The 18,515-nt window shown below is 36.0% G+C and overlaps 3 protein-coding genes across 5 annotated transcripts; 1 reads left to right on the top strand and 2 right to left on the bottom strand.

Moving 5' to 3' along the window:
- Positions 1 to 646: 646 nt before the first annotated feature.
- LOC116013451 (glucose-6-phosphate 1-dehydrogenase, cytoplasmic isoform-like) lies at positions 647 to 6,212 on the bottom strand. 2 transcript variants are annotated; one of them, XM_031253218.1, is made up of 16 exons: positions 6,021 to 6,212; positions 5,384 to 5,703; positions 5,120 to 5,205; positions 4,781 to 4,835; positions 4,520 to 4,706; positions 4,164 to 4,321; positions 4,006 to 4,074; positions 3,409 to 3,467; positions 3,106 to 3,142; positions 2,777 to 2,848; positions 2,419 to 2,566; positions 2,126 to 2,221; positions 1,868 to 1,938; positions 1,397 to 1,512; positions 1,253 to 1,298; positions 647 to 1,152 (listed from the first exon to the last, which is right to left on the bottom strand). In XM_031253218.1, the coding sequence occupies exons 2-16, from the start codon at positions 5,552 to 5,554 to the stop codon at positions 985 to 987; spliced, it is 1,539 nt and encodes a 512-aa protein (XP_031109078.1). In that variant the 5' UTR covers positions 5,555 to 5,703; positions 6,021 to 6,212; the 3' UTR covers positions 647 to 984. The 2 variants fall into 2 exon arrangements, with proteins under 2 accessions (XP_031109078.1, XP_031109077.1); XM_031253217.1 differs by having other exon boundaries at positions 5,384 to 5,634; positions 6,021 to 6,211.
- A 565-nt stretch (positions 6,213 to 6,777) lies between these two features.
- Positions 6,778 to 10,061, bottom strand: LOC116011966 (plant UBX domain-containing protein 1). 2 transcript variants are annotated; one of them, XM_031251414.1, is made up of 8 exons: positions 9,900 to 10,061; positions 9,195 to 9,291; positions 9,039 to 9,107; positions 8,735 to 8,802; positions 8,488 to 8,617; positions 8,281 to 8,385; positions 7,198 to 7,421; positions 6,778 to 7,069 (listed from the first exon to the last, which is right to left on the bottom strand). In XM_031251414.1, exons 1-7 carry the CDS (start codon positions 9,975 to 9,977, stop codon positions 7,228 to 7,230), a joined length of 741 nt encoding a protein of 246 aa, XP_031107274.1. In that variant the 5' UTR covers positions 9,978 to 10,061; the 3' UTR covers positions 6,778 to 7,069; positions 7,198 to 7,227. The 2 variants fall into 2 exon arrangements, with proteins under 2 accessions (XP_031107274.1, XP_031107273.1); XM_031251413.1 differs by having other exon boundaries at positions 6,794 to 7,069; positions 7,194 to 7,421.
- A 3,942-nt stretch (positions 10,062 to 14,003) lies between these two features.
- On the top strand, positions 14,004 to 18,429 carry LOC116012657 (serine/threonine protein phosphatase 2A 57 kDa regulatory subunit B' theta isoform-like). Its single transcript, XM_031252281.1, has 4 exons — positions 14,004 to 14,204; positions 14,299 to 14,385; positions 14,681 to 16,161; positions 17,615 to 18,429. Exons 3-4 carry the CDS (start codon positions 14,947 to 14,949, stop codon positions 17,972 to 17,974), a joined length of 1,575 nt encoding a protein of 524 aa, XP_031108141.1. The 5' UTR covers positions 14,004 to 14,204; positions 14,299 to 14,385; positions 14,681 to 14,946; the 3' UTR covers positions 17,975 to 18,429.
- The last annotated feature ends 86 nt before the right edge of the window (positions 18,430 to 18,515 follow it).

Genomic DNA, 18,515 nt, shown 5'->3' on the forward strand with positions numbered 1-18,515 from the left:
GAAGCTTATATCGCTGTCTTCCCCCTAACCACTCCACTACCCTTAGCTTTTCTCATACCTTAGCTTCTTTCTTTCTACTATAGGCTGGGGGGGGGGCCCTGCAGGATAGCTTCCCCTCTCTTTCATATCTTCATATCAATATTCATCTCCTAATTCATTTATGATTTTTATATATTTATAGGAAAAAACCAAATGCAGCCCGTTGGCAGTAACAACGAATTGATCGAACAAACGGATATCCACAAAACTAAATATACTCTCCATACTTACATATTATCATTCCATCATGAGCCTCTGCTTGCCTTATGATCTATCTGATGAGTATGTTATATATGTATTTGTACGTGGGGAAAAATATTGAAAGAGCGATCCGGCCAGGTAGCGTAACGATATATATGTGTATATATATGATCCCGGTTAGGAAATATATGTATGTAGGAGCAAGCTATCTAGCTGAGTCCTCGGAGACAATATAATTGGCATTCCATATGATATGATATATTATGATTAATGTTGACCTACCTAGCTAGCTCAACTCCATATAAAATTCCTGCTTGCATTGCATGCATATATGCCTCACCTCATTAACATCTCTACCTATCCAATCACTTCAAATCTTCATTATATTCCTTTATTATACGGAGTATTAAACAAAACAAAACAATTCAGTTAGATCTATCTATCAATAGCATCCATCTGAAAATGTTTATTAAAACACATGCATAACCATATATATGAAACGTACATATACGTGAATCATAGTGTATGTATACCCTACCAGCTGATATGAGGATTATGATCGTTTCGTATGTAGTCCATTACAATTTTTACGGCCGACCAGGGTATTACTTATTCTGAAAAAAAGGCACCGCACCCCAAGTTTTGGGTATCTATCTGTATTTGAAACAAACATGCATATATGCCGCACAAACGTACTCCATCTTCAATTCCCTTCACTCTGTAGTGTTAAGTACAGTTGTATTCTTATAAGGTGGGAGGGATCCATATATATCCATGTGTTTGAACATAGCCCACCCTTTTTAACAAATCATCTGCTTCCCCAGGGCCTCGGCTGCCTGCCTTGTAAGCTATTGACTTAAACTCTCCATTATCTATCCTGTGCAATAGCGGGGTGAATATCTCCCATGCCACCTGCACCATGCACATCATCAACATTAATTATATTCACACATCCATCCAGTAACCAATCCCCATCATATCCATCCATCTGGAGAATTATGCATATACCTACCTTCAGCTCATCCCTACGAACAAAATGCTGCTGATCCCCCCTTATTCTGTGAAACATACATGTTATTATTAGCATTATTTATTAAGATGAAAATTGCTAGGGATTTTAAAATAATAGTGTAAAAGCATGCAGATACAGCCATACGTGTCCAGTATTAGACGCTCATAAGCCTCTGGAATGGTAACCCCTTGATAACGTTGCCTATATGACAAGTCTAGTTCGCTCTGAACCGTTGACATTTCCAGTCCAGGTTGCTTGACCTGCAAACAAGCAAATTAAAGGAGATAGACACTAAACATGTCAGCACCCCATCAATTCCATCTCAGCAAGTTAATTAGAATATATGCAACTATAATATATATATCCAAGTCGATCTCTCATTTTCATTTTACTGATTTCATGTTAAATGTCACATCTTCTACATGTATGGATCGAGCTAAGAGGTTCATTGATTCAACTTGTGTAAATCTTGATCAATCAATCTTGGGGAACCTAGCTAGCTATTCCAGCAATTTAGCTTTGCCAGTTTCCGTTTTACTTGCCAGTAATAGACTAGTCCAATCAGTGACATTAACCAATTGGAAAAATATATAAATGCATATATGCTAGCTTTACCGTGAGTTTCATGTACATTGCTTCAGAAGGCTGAAGACGTATAACAAATTCGTTCCTCCCTTGCTTTTGACCTGATAAATATGCATGTTCACAAGCTGTTTTCAGTCACAAGACTGACTCAAAACTTAAACTCATTGCAACTGCCAGCATCAAATTATGAAAAAAGATTCAAAATACTGAAGATCTTAATTAAGAGTATGTAGCTAGCTAGCTAGGGAATTCAAAATGGAATTTATGTATGTTAATTGGAATACATACATCTGAATATATCACCAGGAACTTCCTTAAATTGGATACGTATTTCTGCCTTTCTAGAATTCAGTGCTTTTCCTGCCTTGAGTATAAAGGGTACACCTGCACCAAATCATTCATGTAACAATTAATATTAATAAGAATAAATTGGGGTACACACTTTTCTTCTCAACTATATATTGAGAGAACCAACCCTAGAAATATTTGTATTTCTTACATAGCTTAAAATATCCCATAAAGAGTATGTATGCTATTATTCACAATGAAAATACTAACCAAATGGATATCTATCATCTCACCTTCCCATCTTTCATTGTGCACACGCAGAACCACTGTTGCAAATGTTGGAGTATTTGAGTTGTCAGGAACTGTTGGATCATCCTTATAGCCCTCATATTGTCCAAGCACAACCTCTTCATCTTTAATTGGAATCACCGACTGAAGAACCTGAATTCCAAATTAAATGAATCATATGAAACTGAAAATCTTGGTAATCATAAGGCATAAGCTAACATCAGCAACAAAGAAAACACAATCAGATACTTATGTATAACACAAAAAGTATACATACATATATACATAAGGTCATTCTTCAACATGCTTCTGTGGAAAAACAGACATATTATAATACTAGCTAAAAGCATATCCAGAGCAAACCTTCACTTTCTCGTCTCGGATGTGCTCAGGCTTTAGAGAAATCGGCTTTTCCATGGCAACAAGGCAAAAAACCTGTTTGCAAAAGGGAAGGACGACATAATGAGAATCCAAAATTAAATAATACAAACATTCAAGAGTTGAACCAAAAAAGGGAGATTGCAGAAGAGGGAAAGGTAAAGAATAATATGCAGAGAGAGTGACCCAACTCAATGCAAATGCCTTTCACAAAACACTAGAAAGTACTTGATTATTGAAACCATTAACCAATGCATCTAGTGCAACTTCAGATAATGTCATTTATTGATTGTCATGAGATCATAACAGGTTACCTGCAAAAGGTGGTTCTGAATAATGTCCCGTATAATCCTGCCAAACATTAAGATCAGCTTTATGTTACTAGCTACCATGTTCTAAAATTCAGTAAAATACAGGTAGAATGTGTGAGCATAAATATAATATGTGCAGTCCAACTATCAGCTTAGGTTTTTAGTTGAGATGGAGCACATGCTTTAATTTGGTATCAGAGCCATGCAAAAGGTTATGAGTTCGAATCTCCGCGTCACCCCAACAAAAGAACGTTGAGGGGGCGTATGTAAAATTGGGCAGGAAGCTAAGGTATCCAGAAAGAGTACCCATATTGATCAAAATATCCACCACGGCCTTCAGTGCCAAAGTCCTCTCTGAATACAATCTGCATAAAGAACAGGTCACTATAGAAATTACCAAACACTTAGATAATACTCTTTATGTACTAAGGTGAGTAAAAATAGTGAAACACATGAATAAGGGACAGTTTGACTGAATTAATTTAACGGTTTAACCATAGAGTCCATCAGGTAGGACAAACACAAGCTAATTCTTTTTTGGCAGAATCTGATAAGAAACTACATGGAAGTATGAACTTTTTTATTCACCTTACAGCAACCAAAAAAAAAAAACAAACAAACAAAAAACAAAACAAGCATGTGCTATCACAGTTCAGTTGGTCTAAGAATGGCGTAACGCTTTACATATTGAATGAGAAACAGAATCCATGTAGTCCATCCCAACTAGATTGAGTTTAGGACTTTGTTAAGTAGTTAAATCAGTTACATTGAACTAAACTATTCCTAAAATTTCTCTCCCTTTTCTTATATTTTTACTCAGGCATCTAATAACTAGATAAAAGAACCTCTTTAAACCTCACTAGTTAAATATAACATAAGCATGTGTCATGTGTGCAAGCCCACCTGTACACTGTCAATGTTGTCACGGTTCCACAGGGGCAAAAAGAAGCGATTTGCAAAGCGAAGCACAAGCTGCAGTGTTTTTAAATAATAAAAGCATAAATATGATAAACAATTGACTAACTGGATTGAGAAAAGAGACAATTTTCTAGAAACAATACCAAGTTCTGAACCAACTCCTTCCCCAAGTAGTGGTCAATACGATAAATTTGTGGTTCATCAAATAATTCTCCTATCTGGGCACTGAGTTCCTCAGCTGAAGCCAAATCCCTACCAAAGGGCTTCTCAACAACGATGCGTGTCCATCCACCAAGATCAGCTGTAAAAGAAGACATGAAGAAATGGATAAAGCTATATGTATGGTTGTATATCAGAGAGCATCATCAAAAGAACAAAAGTATTTTACTAACAAGTTCGCTTCAATGAGAAATATTGATGAGAAAGGAACATATATTTCATACTAAAATGAGCTTGAAGGTACTCAATAGAAGCCACAAGTATGAAAAGAGATGCATACATTTATTCATGCAATAAAACTTTATCATTCTGCACACAGATGGATATACTGATGGAGGAAGTGCAAGGTAGAAGAGCCTTCTGGAAGATCCTTCAGTGCTATTTTTTGATACTTCATGCTCATATATTGCCTTATCTAATGACCGAAATCCCTCCTCAGAGTCATAACCACCAGATACATATTTTATCTGCAGGAGAGTTGACTCAGAATAAGAAAGAACCACATTACTGAAGGGGAATATAGATTGATCATTGTACTAACCAATTGCAGAAAATTTGAAACAGTTTCTGCATTTTCTTTTCCCGGGGAAAGATACCTGTAAGGATAGGGTATAAGGCCATTATTGGCCACAGCTTCATGTTTCTTGAAAATAAATGCAAAGCATGGAAATTCAGGGGGAAAAAAAACTTATAGCAACTCAATTGGACAGAAGAGAACTTATGGAAGTTGGGATTGTGCTAATAAAGAATGCTACAACATATAAGAATGACACGTGAATTTGAAAACTCGTCAGCCACACAACAAAATACATGTAAAAATTAAGAGAATAATTATTACTTGACCAAAGAGTGGAAATTGAGGATAGAGCAAAATTCTCACCCACGAATACGGTCTCTCAAGTCATCATCTGAAATTTTGGTCCTTGCATAGCCAAAAATGTGAACGTCATTAGATTCAAAGAATCCCTGCAAGTATACCACCACCCATCAGATAATCACATGGCGTGTTTGATGGAAGTGAAGGTTCTAACAATTATATTCATGTGTGAAGTGAGTGTTGTGGTTAAAAAAGGAGACTGTCATGAAAACCAAATTATATTATCTCAGCATGCTAATGCTAGTAAAAGGAAGATGTAAATAGCACCTGGCGGTAGAGGTTGAACAGTGCAGGAAAAGTCTTCTTCTTGGCAAGATCACCAGAAGCACCAAGAACAACAATGGAGAGACAGCCAGTTTCAGTCACACCTTCAATGTCCGCAAAGGAGTCATTGCTAACAAGACCCCTTTCCTCCACACACCATTGCCCAGATTCCATCTTAAAAGCTTCCAGTCTAGTCAGAAGCCCAAATTCAATTACTTGTTCACAGTAGTATCACTTAGCTAGAACCTCCTGATCTGCATGCATAGCACACAAGGAGTAACTTAATACTAAGTCATTAATTAATATGTCGATGCAGAGTGATCCTGAAAAAAAAAAATATTCAGCAGACTATCAAAGTGAATACTATGAGGGAGTGCTTTAAGAATTTAGTTAAACTTCCGGAGTGATGACAGTCGTCCTACATAAAGATCAGATCCAGCTAGACATCATTAACATCACCGTACCACATCAATAAAAACAAATCAGGCAGAATCAAACAGGATTAGCAGGGAAAAAATAAAAACCGAGCAAATTCACTATCCACCTAACGCAAAAATAAAGTGAGCACGCAGAAATCAGAACCAAATGACAACGAATTACGAAGACATAGTAAAAAGAGACAAAAGGCAAGATCTCGAACCTTAAAGCTCAGAGAAGAGAAGTGAAGAGCAAAGAAGCTGGAAGAGTGATACACCGTGCAGTAGGGATAGGCGAATAAAATTAGTAGAATCTCCAGAAGGAAAGCTTTCAATAGGAAACGGACAGTAGAACGAACGAAGTGGGGGTTGAAAAGATATTTTTTTTAATGAGACTATGAGAGAGGAGAGTCACTCCGGGTCCCCCGCCAGGCCTACCTCGGTTTCGGCTGCTATCGATGGAAGCCGATGTAGTCAGTCGACCCAACGCCGCCTTAATTTGACTTTTGCAAGAGATAATAATAGATGGTGGTTGAGTTTGACACTAGAATACTCACGTGCCATGATCCGACCAACTACTTTTTATCCCAGTAAGTTTATGGCAGTTGGGGAGTAGTAGTTATAATAGTCTCCCCTACTCCCAAGGAAAAAAAATTATTTCATTCCAAGATTGACATTATAATGATATAAAATTTTCTTCGATTTGATTGTGTTAATTCTAATTGGTAAATATTAATTACAAAATCGTTATAGTCTGTCAAATGGCAGAAGATGATACACTATCTTTCAAGTGACCCATCACTTTAGATATCTGATAAGTATTTTTCATTGTGTAATATTAAATATATTTATTGTTTTATACATCTGTTTTTTGCTCCAGTTTATAACATCTATTTATTTGACCAATAATTTATTGAAATTGTTGTGTGTAAATCGTTTGTTTAGCACAAGCAGAGCAGAGTTGTATCCAATCAACCTAAGTAAGGGGGAAATATAGTTTGGTGATCTGATAATAGGAATTAGCACAAATGACACAAACTGCAGAATCAATAACCTGAAATAAAAAGATTACAAGGTAGAAACCATATATAGTACATTCAATTTCACATTACTAAGGTTTAAAAAAAGAAAAAACAAGTTTGTTTGAACATGCGAATGCTGCAGGCTGTAATGGAACATTGTGCCCATTTTTCTTCTTTTCCTCTGTCATCTGCTTCGGGGAGATGAATGCTCTTCAATTGCAGAGATGACAACCGGCATATCCTCATCACAACTGCAAAAGATCAATCATATCATAAGGAAAATACTACTTATGTGTCCTTTACTAATGGGAATACCAAATACGTGTATCATAACTCATACAATAATCAACCAAGGTATTAGGGATCAAAGCATACCTACAATGGAAGTTGAGATCAACCGAAATCCTTATCACATTTTTAACCACTTGGGCTTAATGTTCTTTTTCTCTGCAGGCGGTTTTTGCTCTTGAGCAGGAGTAGGCTTTGCTTCTAAAGTTGGCTCAGGTACAGATTGAACAGGTTCAGCCTGCGTGGTTTTAAATTCTAAGCCTTGCAAAGACAAGACCTCCTCTTTTAGGTAGTTCCCTGCGGCAACATCATCACCTGTAGAAATTTTTTTTCAAGTAACAAGAAATTTAGCACAAGTATTCCACCACACACTTGATTAACTTAGTAACTAAGTCATGCAATTGCAAGGTCAATGGCATTCAGAAAGCAACATAAACACCCCGTCATGTCCTAAGCTTACCAACCCAAAATACAAACTTTTTGGCATTCATACAGTCAAACAACTACACAGAAGAGAAGTATGATACACATTTTGTTATGTGATATGTAACAATACTCTAATCATCATTTAGAATAGAGTGGTGGTCTGAATTGTTTCTGGAACTGAATTATGGGCTATAACATAAATACAAACATTAACTGGCTGCTCCTAGAGAAAGAAAGCAAATGAAAATTTCTGCAAATGTTTGTGATACAGGGTACTAATTAATTATGGACTATAACATACAATATAAACATTAGCTCGCTGCTCCTAGAGAGACAGAAAGCAAATGAAAATTTCTGCAAATGTGGTAGACCTTGTAAAGCAAGGACTTAAAGATCTTGACAGTGAAAATGCAAATGTGAGGCCTCTTGAAAAGCAAGGACTTAAGATCTTGACAGTGCAAAGTTAGGGGGTGCTGAATGTGGGCTATGAAAGATGACAATTGGTTCAAAAAGGGGGGCCAGCTCAAGCCAATGCTGTTAAACCCAGATTACAAATTCTATTATACATTCAGCTTATCACCAAGTGTGCACTCTAAGTATATGTTTCCAACCCTCACTACACTATAGTATAGTTTACTTTACATTCACTATTATCAGTCACTTAAATTATAGCTGAAATTCACAAAACTTAGATAAATTGCCATTGAAAACGCAGTTCAAAGTGTTGATTAATTGAACTTTTACTGACCTTTTGGTACATCATAGGAGAAATATACGATCGCACCTGGAACAAAACCAGCAGAATAAAAATCCTGGGACAGGTCTTTTATCTGCTTCTTGGGAGGAGTAGTATCTGGCAAAATGGTGAACCGATGCTTTTAATTTTCAATGTATAGTCATTTAAACAGGATATATAAGTCATCAGATTAAGACACTTGATTTTAGTTACACTTACATAAATAGAAAGGCACATCTGGGCGCACAACCACTTTTATGAGAAGGTCAACTAAGTTCTGTATAGTCTCTGATGGATGAAATGTTGCTTCCAATGTGAAATTATCAGGAAATCGCACTCTGATTACGGTCTGCAAAAAAAAAAAAAAAAAGACAAGTGAAAACATAAGAAATTGCTATACTGAAATGTTTGCAATTGAAAATTGAAATAAAACAAACAGTATTTCAAATAAGAACCTAATGACCACCTTAGTTATCTTTGATCTGCGTGCAGCTTCTTCTGCTTCTCTGATTTTCTTTGTCTTTAAATACTTATCTGTTCAGAATTTCATAAATGCCAGTATTAAAGATCAAGCAATATAAGTACCTTATAAAGGCAAGCACACAAGAAAACCACAAGGATGTCTAGACACATATCTACTACAGCAAGGGTGCCCTCTAAACTTGAAAGTAGCACAGCAGAAATAGCATCACATATATAGTTAATGGTTACAGATTGTAGACTTAGTTAAATCACAAGATACACATTGCTACCGTGACTCTATGTATTACCTTCCTTCTTGGTTGCCAATATGCGGTAATAGTCCTCAGCTGTAAACTCATAGAAGTCATCTGATACTTCTAAATATCACCCCAAAAGAAACAAACATGAGAAAAAAGATAAAGAAACTTTAGGCGGCAAACACATATAAGTCAAACAGGAAATACCATTGTTAGAAACATCACTTGAGGATGGAGAGTTAGTTATTGTTGAAAAGACACGAATTTCTCGTCCAAATTTTTCCTTTGCTGCTGCAAGCTGTGCCTGAATCCAGGAACATCAAAATCAGCAGCTATATTTGGGATGTCTTTATGTGATTATAGTATTTGAAATTGAAACAAACTATTATAAGGACGGACAACTCGGTAAGGCTTATTAAGGAAGAGTATCAATAGCCCAAAAGAAGATTAAGGGACTAGACACCTAATTTATCAACTTGGTGAGACTGACGGCATGACCCATAATCCAAAAAATATATACTTGTCTACTTTTAAATAAAAAATAAAAAATCCCCCCTTTTTCTTGCAACCTCCACCAAGATCCTCTTTCTATTCTTGGACTATACCCCATAGTAGCATAATGGATAGAATTACAATGCCACTTGTAATTAGGGAAAAGATTACTTCTTTCAGTTGTCATCTAGACGCAATAGGCATAGCAGTGGCAATGATCAAGAAATTTATGTACATCGTGCACCAAGAGGAGCAATTTCATCGAAAGTTGATGAATTTGTGTTTTTTTTTTTTAATCAGGAATCAAATATTAGCTTATTGTGAAAGCAATAACAAGAAACTGGAGTGGAGATCAAACGACATGAAGTCGCAGAAGAGCAATTGAATTGAATGAAAAGAGTTCGAGTATAAGACGAGGACCTTAGCTGATTCGGCTTCCATGGGATCGGCAGTAGTTAACCTCCTTCGCTTTAGGGCAGCTGGGGAATCAAGTATCATCACCGGATACAAGCAATCGTACGAATTTCAAAATTTCCTTTTTCCTATATTTATATAGAAAATATAGAAATCCCAATGCCAATGGTAGTCTTGCTTGCCTATTTCTCTTCCTTAATTTATAGACTCCCACCTAGCCCCGGTTCTAGTAGAATTGGGCTTTGTGAAGCCATGGCCCACAGGCTTAAGGGTTTTAGCCCAACCCAAATTCTAATATGCTCCAAAATCTAAATACACCGTCATCCACGCATGTGAGGTGGATGTGGTCCTTGTTTGGTTCCTTCTCCCTCCCTTCACTGTCTTTATTGATACCAATATGGTTCCGGTAGTAGAGGGGAACTTTTACATAATGTCATAATGACATTTTATGTTCTGCCATATCTGAAACCTTTGTCGCGCACACATACAAGTTACAATATTAATAATTCCTCGACATTATATTATCAGTCCGCTTACTAATAATTTTAAGTTAGCTATGTAAACTTGAAAAGTGGTCGGAAATAAAGTTTATAAAAGCATGGAATGTCTTATTGCGACCCTGGGCTGACAATCCAAATCTTGAATACTAGCTGCGTTGCATTTGTATTCATTCTGCAGGCTATTGCATGCATGCTTGGTTTAGTTTGTCAGATTACTACGTTGGTGAAATGACTTTTGCAACAAGCTAAGGGACCACCTAAAAGCGTGCAATATAATGGCCATTTCAGATAATTGTCCTCCGATCCGACGCTAACTTCCACCGACCTCCTCCCACTGTGGGTCCGATCCTTCCATTCCGGACTCCGATCCGCCTATTTCACCCCCCCAAATGCCTACGTGTCTCTTTTGTCTCCATCTGTATCTATATCTCCCAATTACATTCATTGCTTATCACCATTCTCTCACTACTAATTAATCTTAAGTCAAACATAAGTACGTACACCTCAATTGTATGATATTGATACGATGCCATCAACATATATTCCTGGATAAATATATACTACAGTTGTGCTTCACCTGCATTTACACTGCCCGCTACACTAACAAATCTTTGATTTTTACAACTCCAGGCCATCTTGTGAAATTGACGTGTGTTTTACGTGCTTTTATTGTATAATAATAATAATAATAATAATAATTATTATTATTATTATTATTATTATTATTATTAAAATGATATCCTCGCAACAAGTGTCAAGCTACTTACTTTTGGACTAAGGTTAACCATTTTTTGTATACAACTTGTGGGTGTGATGGCCATCTTAAGTTTTAATAATTTGTATTTTGCCAGATATTTATTTGTGCTTTTTGAAAAGTTGGAATAATTTAATTAGTGGGTTAATTTCAGTTTTGGTCATAAATTTATGAATGACAATTCACTTTTAATTATTTTTTTAATAAAACTTTCACATTTGGTCATAGTATTATTGTTGCATGACCATTTTTAGGGTATGTTTGGTTCGCACATAAGAATCGGAATGAGTATCAAATACTTGGTAATGGTAATGGATCTTGGTGAAAGTATTTTGCACGTTTGGTAGTAGGGTGGGATGAGAATTATTATTAATAGTTGGGAAAGGGTTGAGGATGAATGGGGATTAAGCCCTTATTTTATTAGGGAATGAATTTTGCAATTAATGAGTAATCAAAACTCATAAAAAAAAAAAAAAAAACTCATAGTAGTGTTCTAAAAACTTGTCAACCAAACAATAAAAATGACTTTTGATACCCATTCCTTATAGCTACATCTGTCAACCAAACACACCCTTAGTTTTCTATCAACAAAATAGTTTTAATGCAGTTAAATACAAAGTCATTTCGATATTCAATTATGATTTTTTTAAACATAAACATAAAACGGGATCAACTCACTCGGTATAAAATTGATCGAAATGCCTTTGTATTTGACGACATTTCAACAATTTTGTTGACAGAGAACAAAAAAATCGTCATGTCACAATAATACTATGGCCAAATGTGGATGTTTTGATTAAAAATTTATTAAAAGTGAATTGCCACCTATAAATACAGGACAAAAAATGAAATTAACTCTTTAATTAATTTATATTTGAATATTGAATGTTTATTAATTTTTGGTAGCTAGCATAATTGAGTTTTTAAAAATAATTATACTTTAACTGATATGTGATATGTTAAATTTCAGTGATATGATAAAGTAATAAGTTCGAGTTTTATTTTTATTTTCAAAAGAGATGTTTTAATCTTAAAAAAAAAAGAAAAAAAAAAGAGATGTTTAAATGTGCTCTGTGAAGTCATTGTTTGATTGATATAGAACTATACAATTTATGGAATTTGTTGAGTATACTAATTTGTTTAGTAGTGTAAATTTTATGGATTTTGTGTGATCGCCATTTGTTTATTCCAGGTGATGTTGAACTTCTGATCCACAGTCTTTGCATACGAAGAAGGTAATGCGACGTCTGGCTAACGATGGAGCTACCATACATATCCCACTGCCCACATTTATGAGGCAGTTAAAAAGATTTCTTTATGAATAATATAATAGTTTCTTTTTTTCCTCCCTTATGAATCTATTTGGCACACCTAATTAAAAATATAGATGAAAGTTTGAAAGTTAAAAAGCTACTAACTAATAAGTTATTTAATTATGCCAAAACTTTGTGATTTAGTGGCACTCAGTTGCACTTTCATATGGAAAATGGTGGATTCGAGTCTCAGTAGATGCGATTTTTACTATTTTGTGCTTCAGTAGGTTGAGAAATTAATTATTAATGGATACTACATTGTAACAATGTCAGTAGTAGGATTTTGATTAACAAATGGTAAATGATGTTATTTTTGTAAATTAATAAAGATACAAAAAGATAAAATTAAAAAAATCATGAGCTTATTTTGAGAAAATCATGTGCAAGTTGTAAATTAGGTTATCTATGCATGTCTTGATCATGTGTCATGTATGTGCAAGTTGTGTGCATTGTATTTGGCAAGTTCTTTATTCCTAGAATTGAGCTTTAACATGGTAATTTGCATAGCATGTTTTCAAAAACTCTTGGTCAGTACATAAGATTATCAAAAGTCATATTTTTTTAGAGTGTCTTAACAAACATTAATTGTAACATCATCCAGGAACATGATTGATGAATACCCCCGAAGTAGAGTATCTCGTGTAGAGCGCCTTTGGTACCAGAAGTCTACGGTTTGACTGTCCTGACCAGGAGGTTGGTTGAGTTCAGTGTCCCGCCGGTCCGTTTAGTGTGGGCAGTTTGGCTGTGGTGCCCGACCGGGTGCGACACTCAAAGGCAGTTAAACTCGAGTCTTCAGAGATTTTTTTTTTCAGTATTAGGAAATAAATATGGCGGTTTGGGCAATTTTGACAGCTTTCTTAAGTTCAAATTTGTTAATTTCTTATCTCTTTCATTTCCAAGGCCCATTAACATTGTATAAATAGGGATCACAATATAAATGGTTCTGATTTTAATACAAGTACAGTTACCCTGTCCCATTATTTTTGCCATAGTTTATATTATTCTTTTATTATTTTACAATTGTGTTGACTCGTCGTCTGATTTTTCTGTGATCGTAAAATCAACCATGACAATCGTGTTAATTAAAAAAATATTTTTTCACTCTGCATTACAATAAGTTCAAATAGTAATTAATATATATTTATCTATATTGTACGATTATTTTTAAATTTAGTAATACTCACTTAAAATTTTATTGTTTATTTTGTTTAAACTCTGGGAGTAGATAACGCAGGAACGTTTCTCATCTTCTCCAACAGTAGGTCAGTAGTAGCAAACATGTTCGTCCCACGCGTACGACTGAACGCGTCTGCCACAATCCGCTTCGTGCTGATTGTTCAAATCCCGTTCTTACCCATCCCTCTCAAGCCTTCTTTAGCTGGGTCGAAGGACAGAAAATGTCAATTACTCAATTATAGGGGCGTCCTTCTGTCCGCCTGGAGTCTGGAGATGCCCAAAAGTGAGAATAAAGAGAAAAAGCTTTAATAATATTTTAAAATAAAAATAGAAAAAGGAAAAAAGAAAAAGAAAAAAACAGTTTAAGAGAAAAATTTCAGAATAACAATAATTCTAGCGAACCAACACACATCATCAAGAACAACAACAACCAGAGATTGCTTTTCTTTAAGCCACCTCTCCTTTTCTATACTCTCTTGGCCGGTTTTCGGATTTCGATCACTGACCCAACTCGGAGGCCTCTATCCTTAACTTTTCTTTTCTTATCATAACCATCTTTTAGCTCCTTGTAAGCCTAAAACTCATATTTTTTCTTCCTTCCTGGTAAATGGTGCTTATATTGTTGTTCATTTTATGTTGTCTGCTTGATTGCTTTTTTGCAGGTGGTTTTCTGATGAAGAATGTTAGCTGGGTTTCGTAGATCATGCCGCAGATCTTGTAATCCTTTGATCTAGCTGAAGAGAACTGAGGTTAGTGTACATCTTGCCTGTCTTTCTAAAGTGAGGTGAGGAGAGCTTAATGGGTCAGCAGATTTGATTGTTAGAGTGGGTGTTTGGGGCTTAAACCTATACTTGCACCTGGGATTTGCACTGCACAGTTGGGGGAAAAAAGAAAACTTTCACCAACTTGGTACAAAATTTTTCATAAAATTGGGGAATTTGACTTTTGGATGCTGGATTAGTAGTGAGATTTGACTTTTGTTACATCAGTTAACCTTGATGTTCTTCATTTTGGTTTTCTTATGTTACTGTTTTAACTGGCCAGATAAGGAAGGGAATTTTTTCACTTAGAGTAGAAGAACTTGAATTCATAGAGACTGTGGATGTTGGATTCTGTTGGTCTGGAACACAGAAAGCCTGTGAGGTGATTAGATCCTCACTGGGTTGCTGTTAGCAGGTTTGATTGGGTTGATTTCCTGCTTGTTGCTGCAAATGTCATTATCATTTGTGGTTTGCACTCTGTTGTAAGCTATTCAATCAACATACCTGTTAGGATTACTTGAAGTAAACTTAATCCCGTAGTTCCCAGTGATGATCAAACAGATACTCAACAGACTCCCACGGAAGCCCTCAAAGTCAGCTGACAATCGTGATGGAGGAACCTCTACTTTTCCTCCTAATGCTTCTTCTAGTTCAAGAAGCAGTGACTTGTCAGGTTTGCGGTCAGGGAGTTTGAATGCTACGTCTCTTGCAGGGGTCAATTCCAATTCTACCGCTGGGTTAAATCATGGAAATAAACTTCTCAATTCTGCAGTTGCAAAGGAGAATGGGAATTCAGCAGTTTTCCAGTATGAAGCCTTGCCTAATTTTAGAGATGTTCCCACTTCTGAGAAGCAAACCTTGTTCATAAAGAAGTTGAAGCTGTGTTGTGTAGTGTTTGATTTTACTGATCCAACAAAAAACTTGAAAGAGAAAGACATAAAGCGACAAACCTTGATGGATCTTGTCGATTATGTTGCCTCGGTGAGTGGGAAATTCACAGAAACTGCCATGCAAGAAATTGTAAAAATGGTATCCATAAATTTGTTCAGATCACTTACTCCTCAGCCTCGTGAAAATAAAATTTTGGAAGCTTTTGACTTGGAAGAAGAGGAACCCATGATGGACCCTTCATGGCCCCATCTGCAAATTGTGTATGAATTCCTTCTCAGGTTTGTGGCATCACCGGAGACAGATGCAAAATTAGCAAAGCGATACATTGATCATTCGTTTATCATAAAGCTACTAGATCTTTTTGATTCAGAAGATCCAAGAGAAAGGGAGTACTTGAAAACAGTTCTCCACCGCATATATGGAAAGTTCATGGTACACCGCCCATTCATTAGGAAAGCAATCAATAATATATTTTATCGCTTCATATTTGAAACTGAGAAACATAACGGAATAGCAGAGCTGTTAGAAATATTGGGCAGTATAATTAATGGGTTTGCCTTACCATTGAAGGAAGAGCACAAACTTTTCCTTGTTCGAGCTCTCATTCCGCTTCACAAACCAAAGTGCATACAGATGTACCATCAACAGTTATCATACTGCATCACTCAGTTTGTGGAAAAGGATTGCAAGCTTGCTGATACTGTTATTAGGGGTTTATTGAAGTATTGGCCAGTTACAAACAGCTCAAAGGAGGTTATGTTCTTAGGTGAGCTAGAGGAGGTCCTGGAAGCTACACAGCCTCCAGAATTCCAGCGCTGTATGGTTCCCTTGTTTCGACAAATTGGTCGTTGCTTGAGCAGCTCACATTTTCAGGTTGGTGGTTAATGGAATTCTTATTTTCTATTCTCTCTCTCCTTTTCCCTAGGCCTGCAACTGTCTTCATGTGATGCCAAAACTAGTCTTGCTACGCTTGTTTGATTGAGGAATAGATATGGATATAAACATATTAATATGATATGGATATTATAGAACAAGAACATAAAATAGGTATTTGAATGGCATATAATCTGCTTTGTTGTTGTTGTTGTTGTGGAATTGAGAGGGAAATTGATATAAGGTAAACTGTTACACCTGTACTTCTTTCCTCGTTCCAACAAATAAAAGTAACCTGGGGAGTGCAGCCTCCTTGCAGAAAGGCTTAATTGTTTTCTTTTGAAAAGATGTGCTTGCAATTTTCAGTAAGGGCCAATTATACTTTATTTTGAAATCAACTTTTTATGGGAGTGGCCCTTTTATATTTTGATGCTCCAGCATATTTATCTTTGAATTCTCATCTTAACTACTAACCTACTTATCATCTTTTGGACGCTTTGTTTCTTTATTATTGAATACTCATGGCCATAAATAATAGCAGCTTTGGCCATTGAAATTTTTACTTTTCAACTTCATGACTTTTACACATAAATCTTGGCCTGTTGGTCATACTTATCTACTTCCATTCAGCCTTCATTCTATGATTAGTTCATCTTCTTTCCTTGTGAAGAACAGAAACTAGGTGTTAAATGTGTGTACTCCAAGGTACATTTATGCTCTTAACAACACCTTTTCTCTAGTGTTATTGATTTTGAAACAGTTCTTTTACTCCTCTTTAGTTCTATTTAGTTCAAACTCCTTGTCTAAACTAGATCTCCAGAATTCCATTTTTTGATTTACCCCTTCTCTAGGTCATGAACTGATGGAAACTATGTTATAGTATGGAGTACTATAATTGAATGAGCATTCCATTTCTTCTTCTTCTTCTTCTTTTTTTATTTTATTTTATTTATTTTTTATTTATTTTTAAGCATCACTACTACTCTTTTTGGAACTAGCTGATATATCTTTTTCATTGCATGCCATTTCAGTGAATATTTCACTAAAAAGTGATAGAATTAATCCTCCATCTTGTGTACTTTAACCACTTAGCTGGGCTATATATCTTCCTAATTGTGGTGGAGAGAAGCCTGTACTTTCTAGGTCAGTGTGCACATGAATGTGTGGATAGACCAATTTCTGAACTACAACATGTGAAGGGGCATCTCTCTTGCTGGGATGTCCATTAACATAGTAATAAGAAACGAAAATGAAAATACCATTTATTCTCGGTTGTTCTTGGTTCTTTTGGAGAAACAATTAGGGGATGGGGAATTCTCAAGTTACGGTTGATTAGAATGAACCAAAAAGATTACTGGCTGTGTGTATGGAGTGGTATAAACTAGAATGAATTACACTTGTTTGCTATCTTAGCCTCTTTTGTTCCTTCCACTATTTAATTTTGTTTTTGCAGGTGGCTGAGAGGGCCTTGTTTTTATGGAACAATGATCACATTGAGAACTTAATCAAACAAAATCGCAAAGTTATACTGCCAATTATCTTCCCCGCATTGGAGAAAAATTCAAGAACCCACTGGAATCAAGCAGTGCAAAGTTTGACACTAAATGTCCGCAAACTCTTCTCTGATATTGACGCTGAACTTTTTGAGGAGTGCTTGCACAAATTTCAGGAAGATGAATCCCGCGAGCAAGAGATAAAAATGAAACGTGAAGCAACTTGGAAGCGTCTAGAAGAAATTGCTGGGATAAAAGCTGCAAGTAACGAACCAGTTCTCGTCTCCCACAGGGTGGCCCCTCGTGCAACATCTGGCTAAAGACTTGGGAATCCTATTTTGTCACTAGCGCTTCATTGTACTGACTGGCATGATGACTGAGGATGTGAATCATGAACAAGGGATGCCGATTTATCATAACAAGAATCACACTCTCTTCGTTCATGGTATCGTAATGCCTGACATTCTTCGGTTTCACCAGTCACACTCGAGGTGAATGGAACACTATGTTGGATATGAACTACCTCTCCCCGATTTGGACACGAGGGCTGTACATATGGAATTGGGTGGAAATAGTTTCTCAAGATTTTATAGTCTGAACACCTAGCTTGAATTAATTTGGATAGTAAACTAAATGTGGCATTCTCTTTGTTTGTCTAGAAAAGAAAGGGCTTCATTTTGCAGGTCCCCCTCTCTAGATAATTTTGCATGTAGTTTCATTTGTGTACTCTTAATCTGCAGTTCTATATCTGTACCATCATAATAAGTTTAAAAAATGCTGCCTGCCTCCTGCTGCTGCTTCAGATTAATCTGAAAAAAATCTAATTCTAGAGAAGAGATAAAATGCCAAGTCCCTTTAAAC

Source organism: Ipomoea triloba, chromosome 3 (assembly GCF_003576645.1).
Source record: "Ipomoea triloba cultivar NCNSP0323 chromosome 3, ASM357664v1".
Taxonomy (NCBI): Eukaryota; Viridiplantae; Streptophyta; class Magnoliopsida; order Solanales; family Convolvulaceae; genus Ipomoea; species Ipomoea triloba.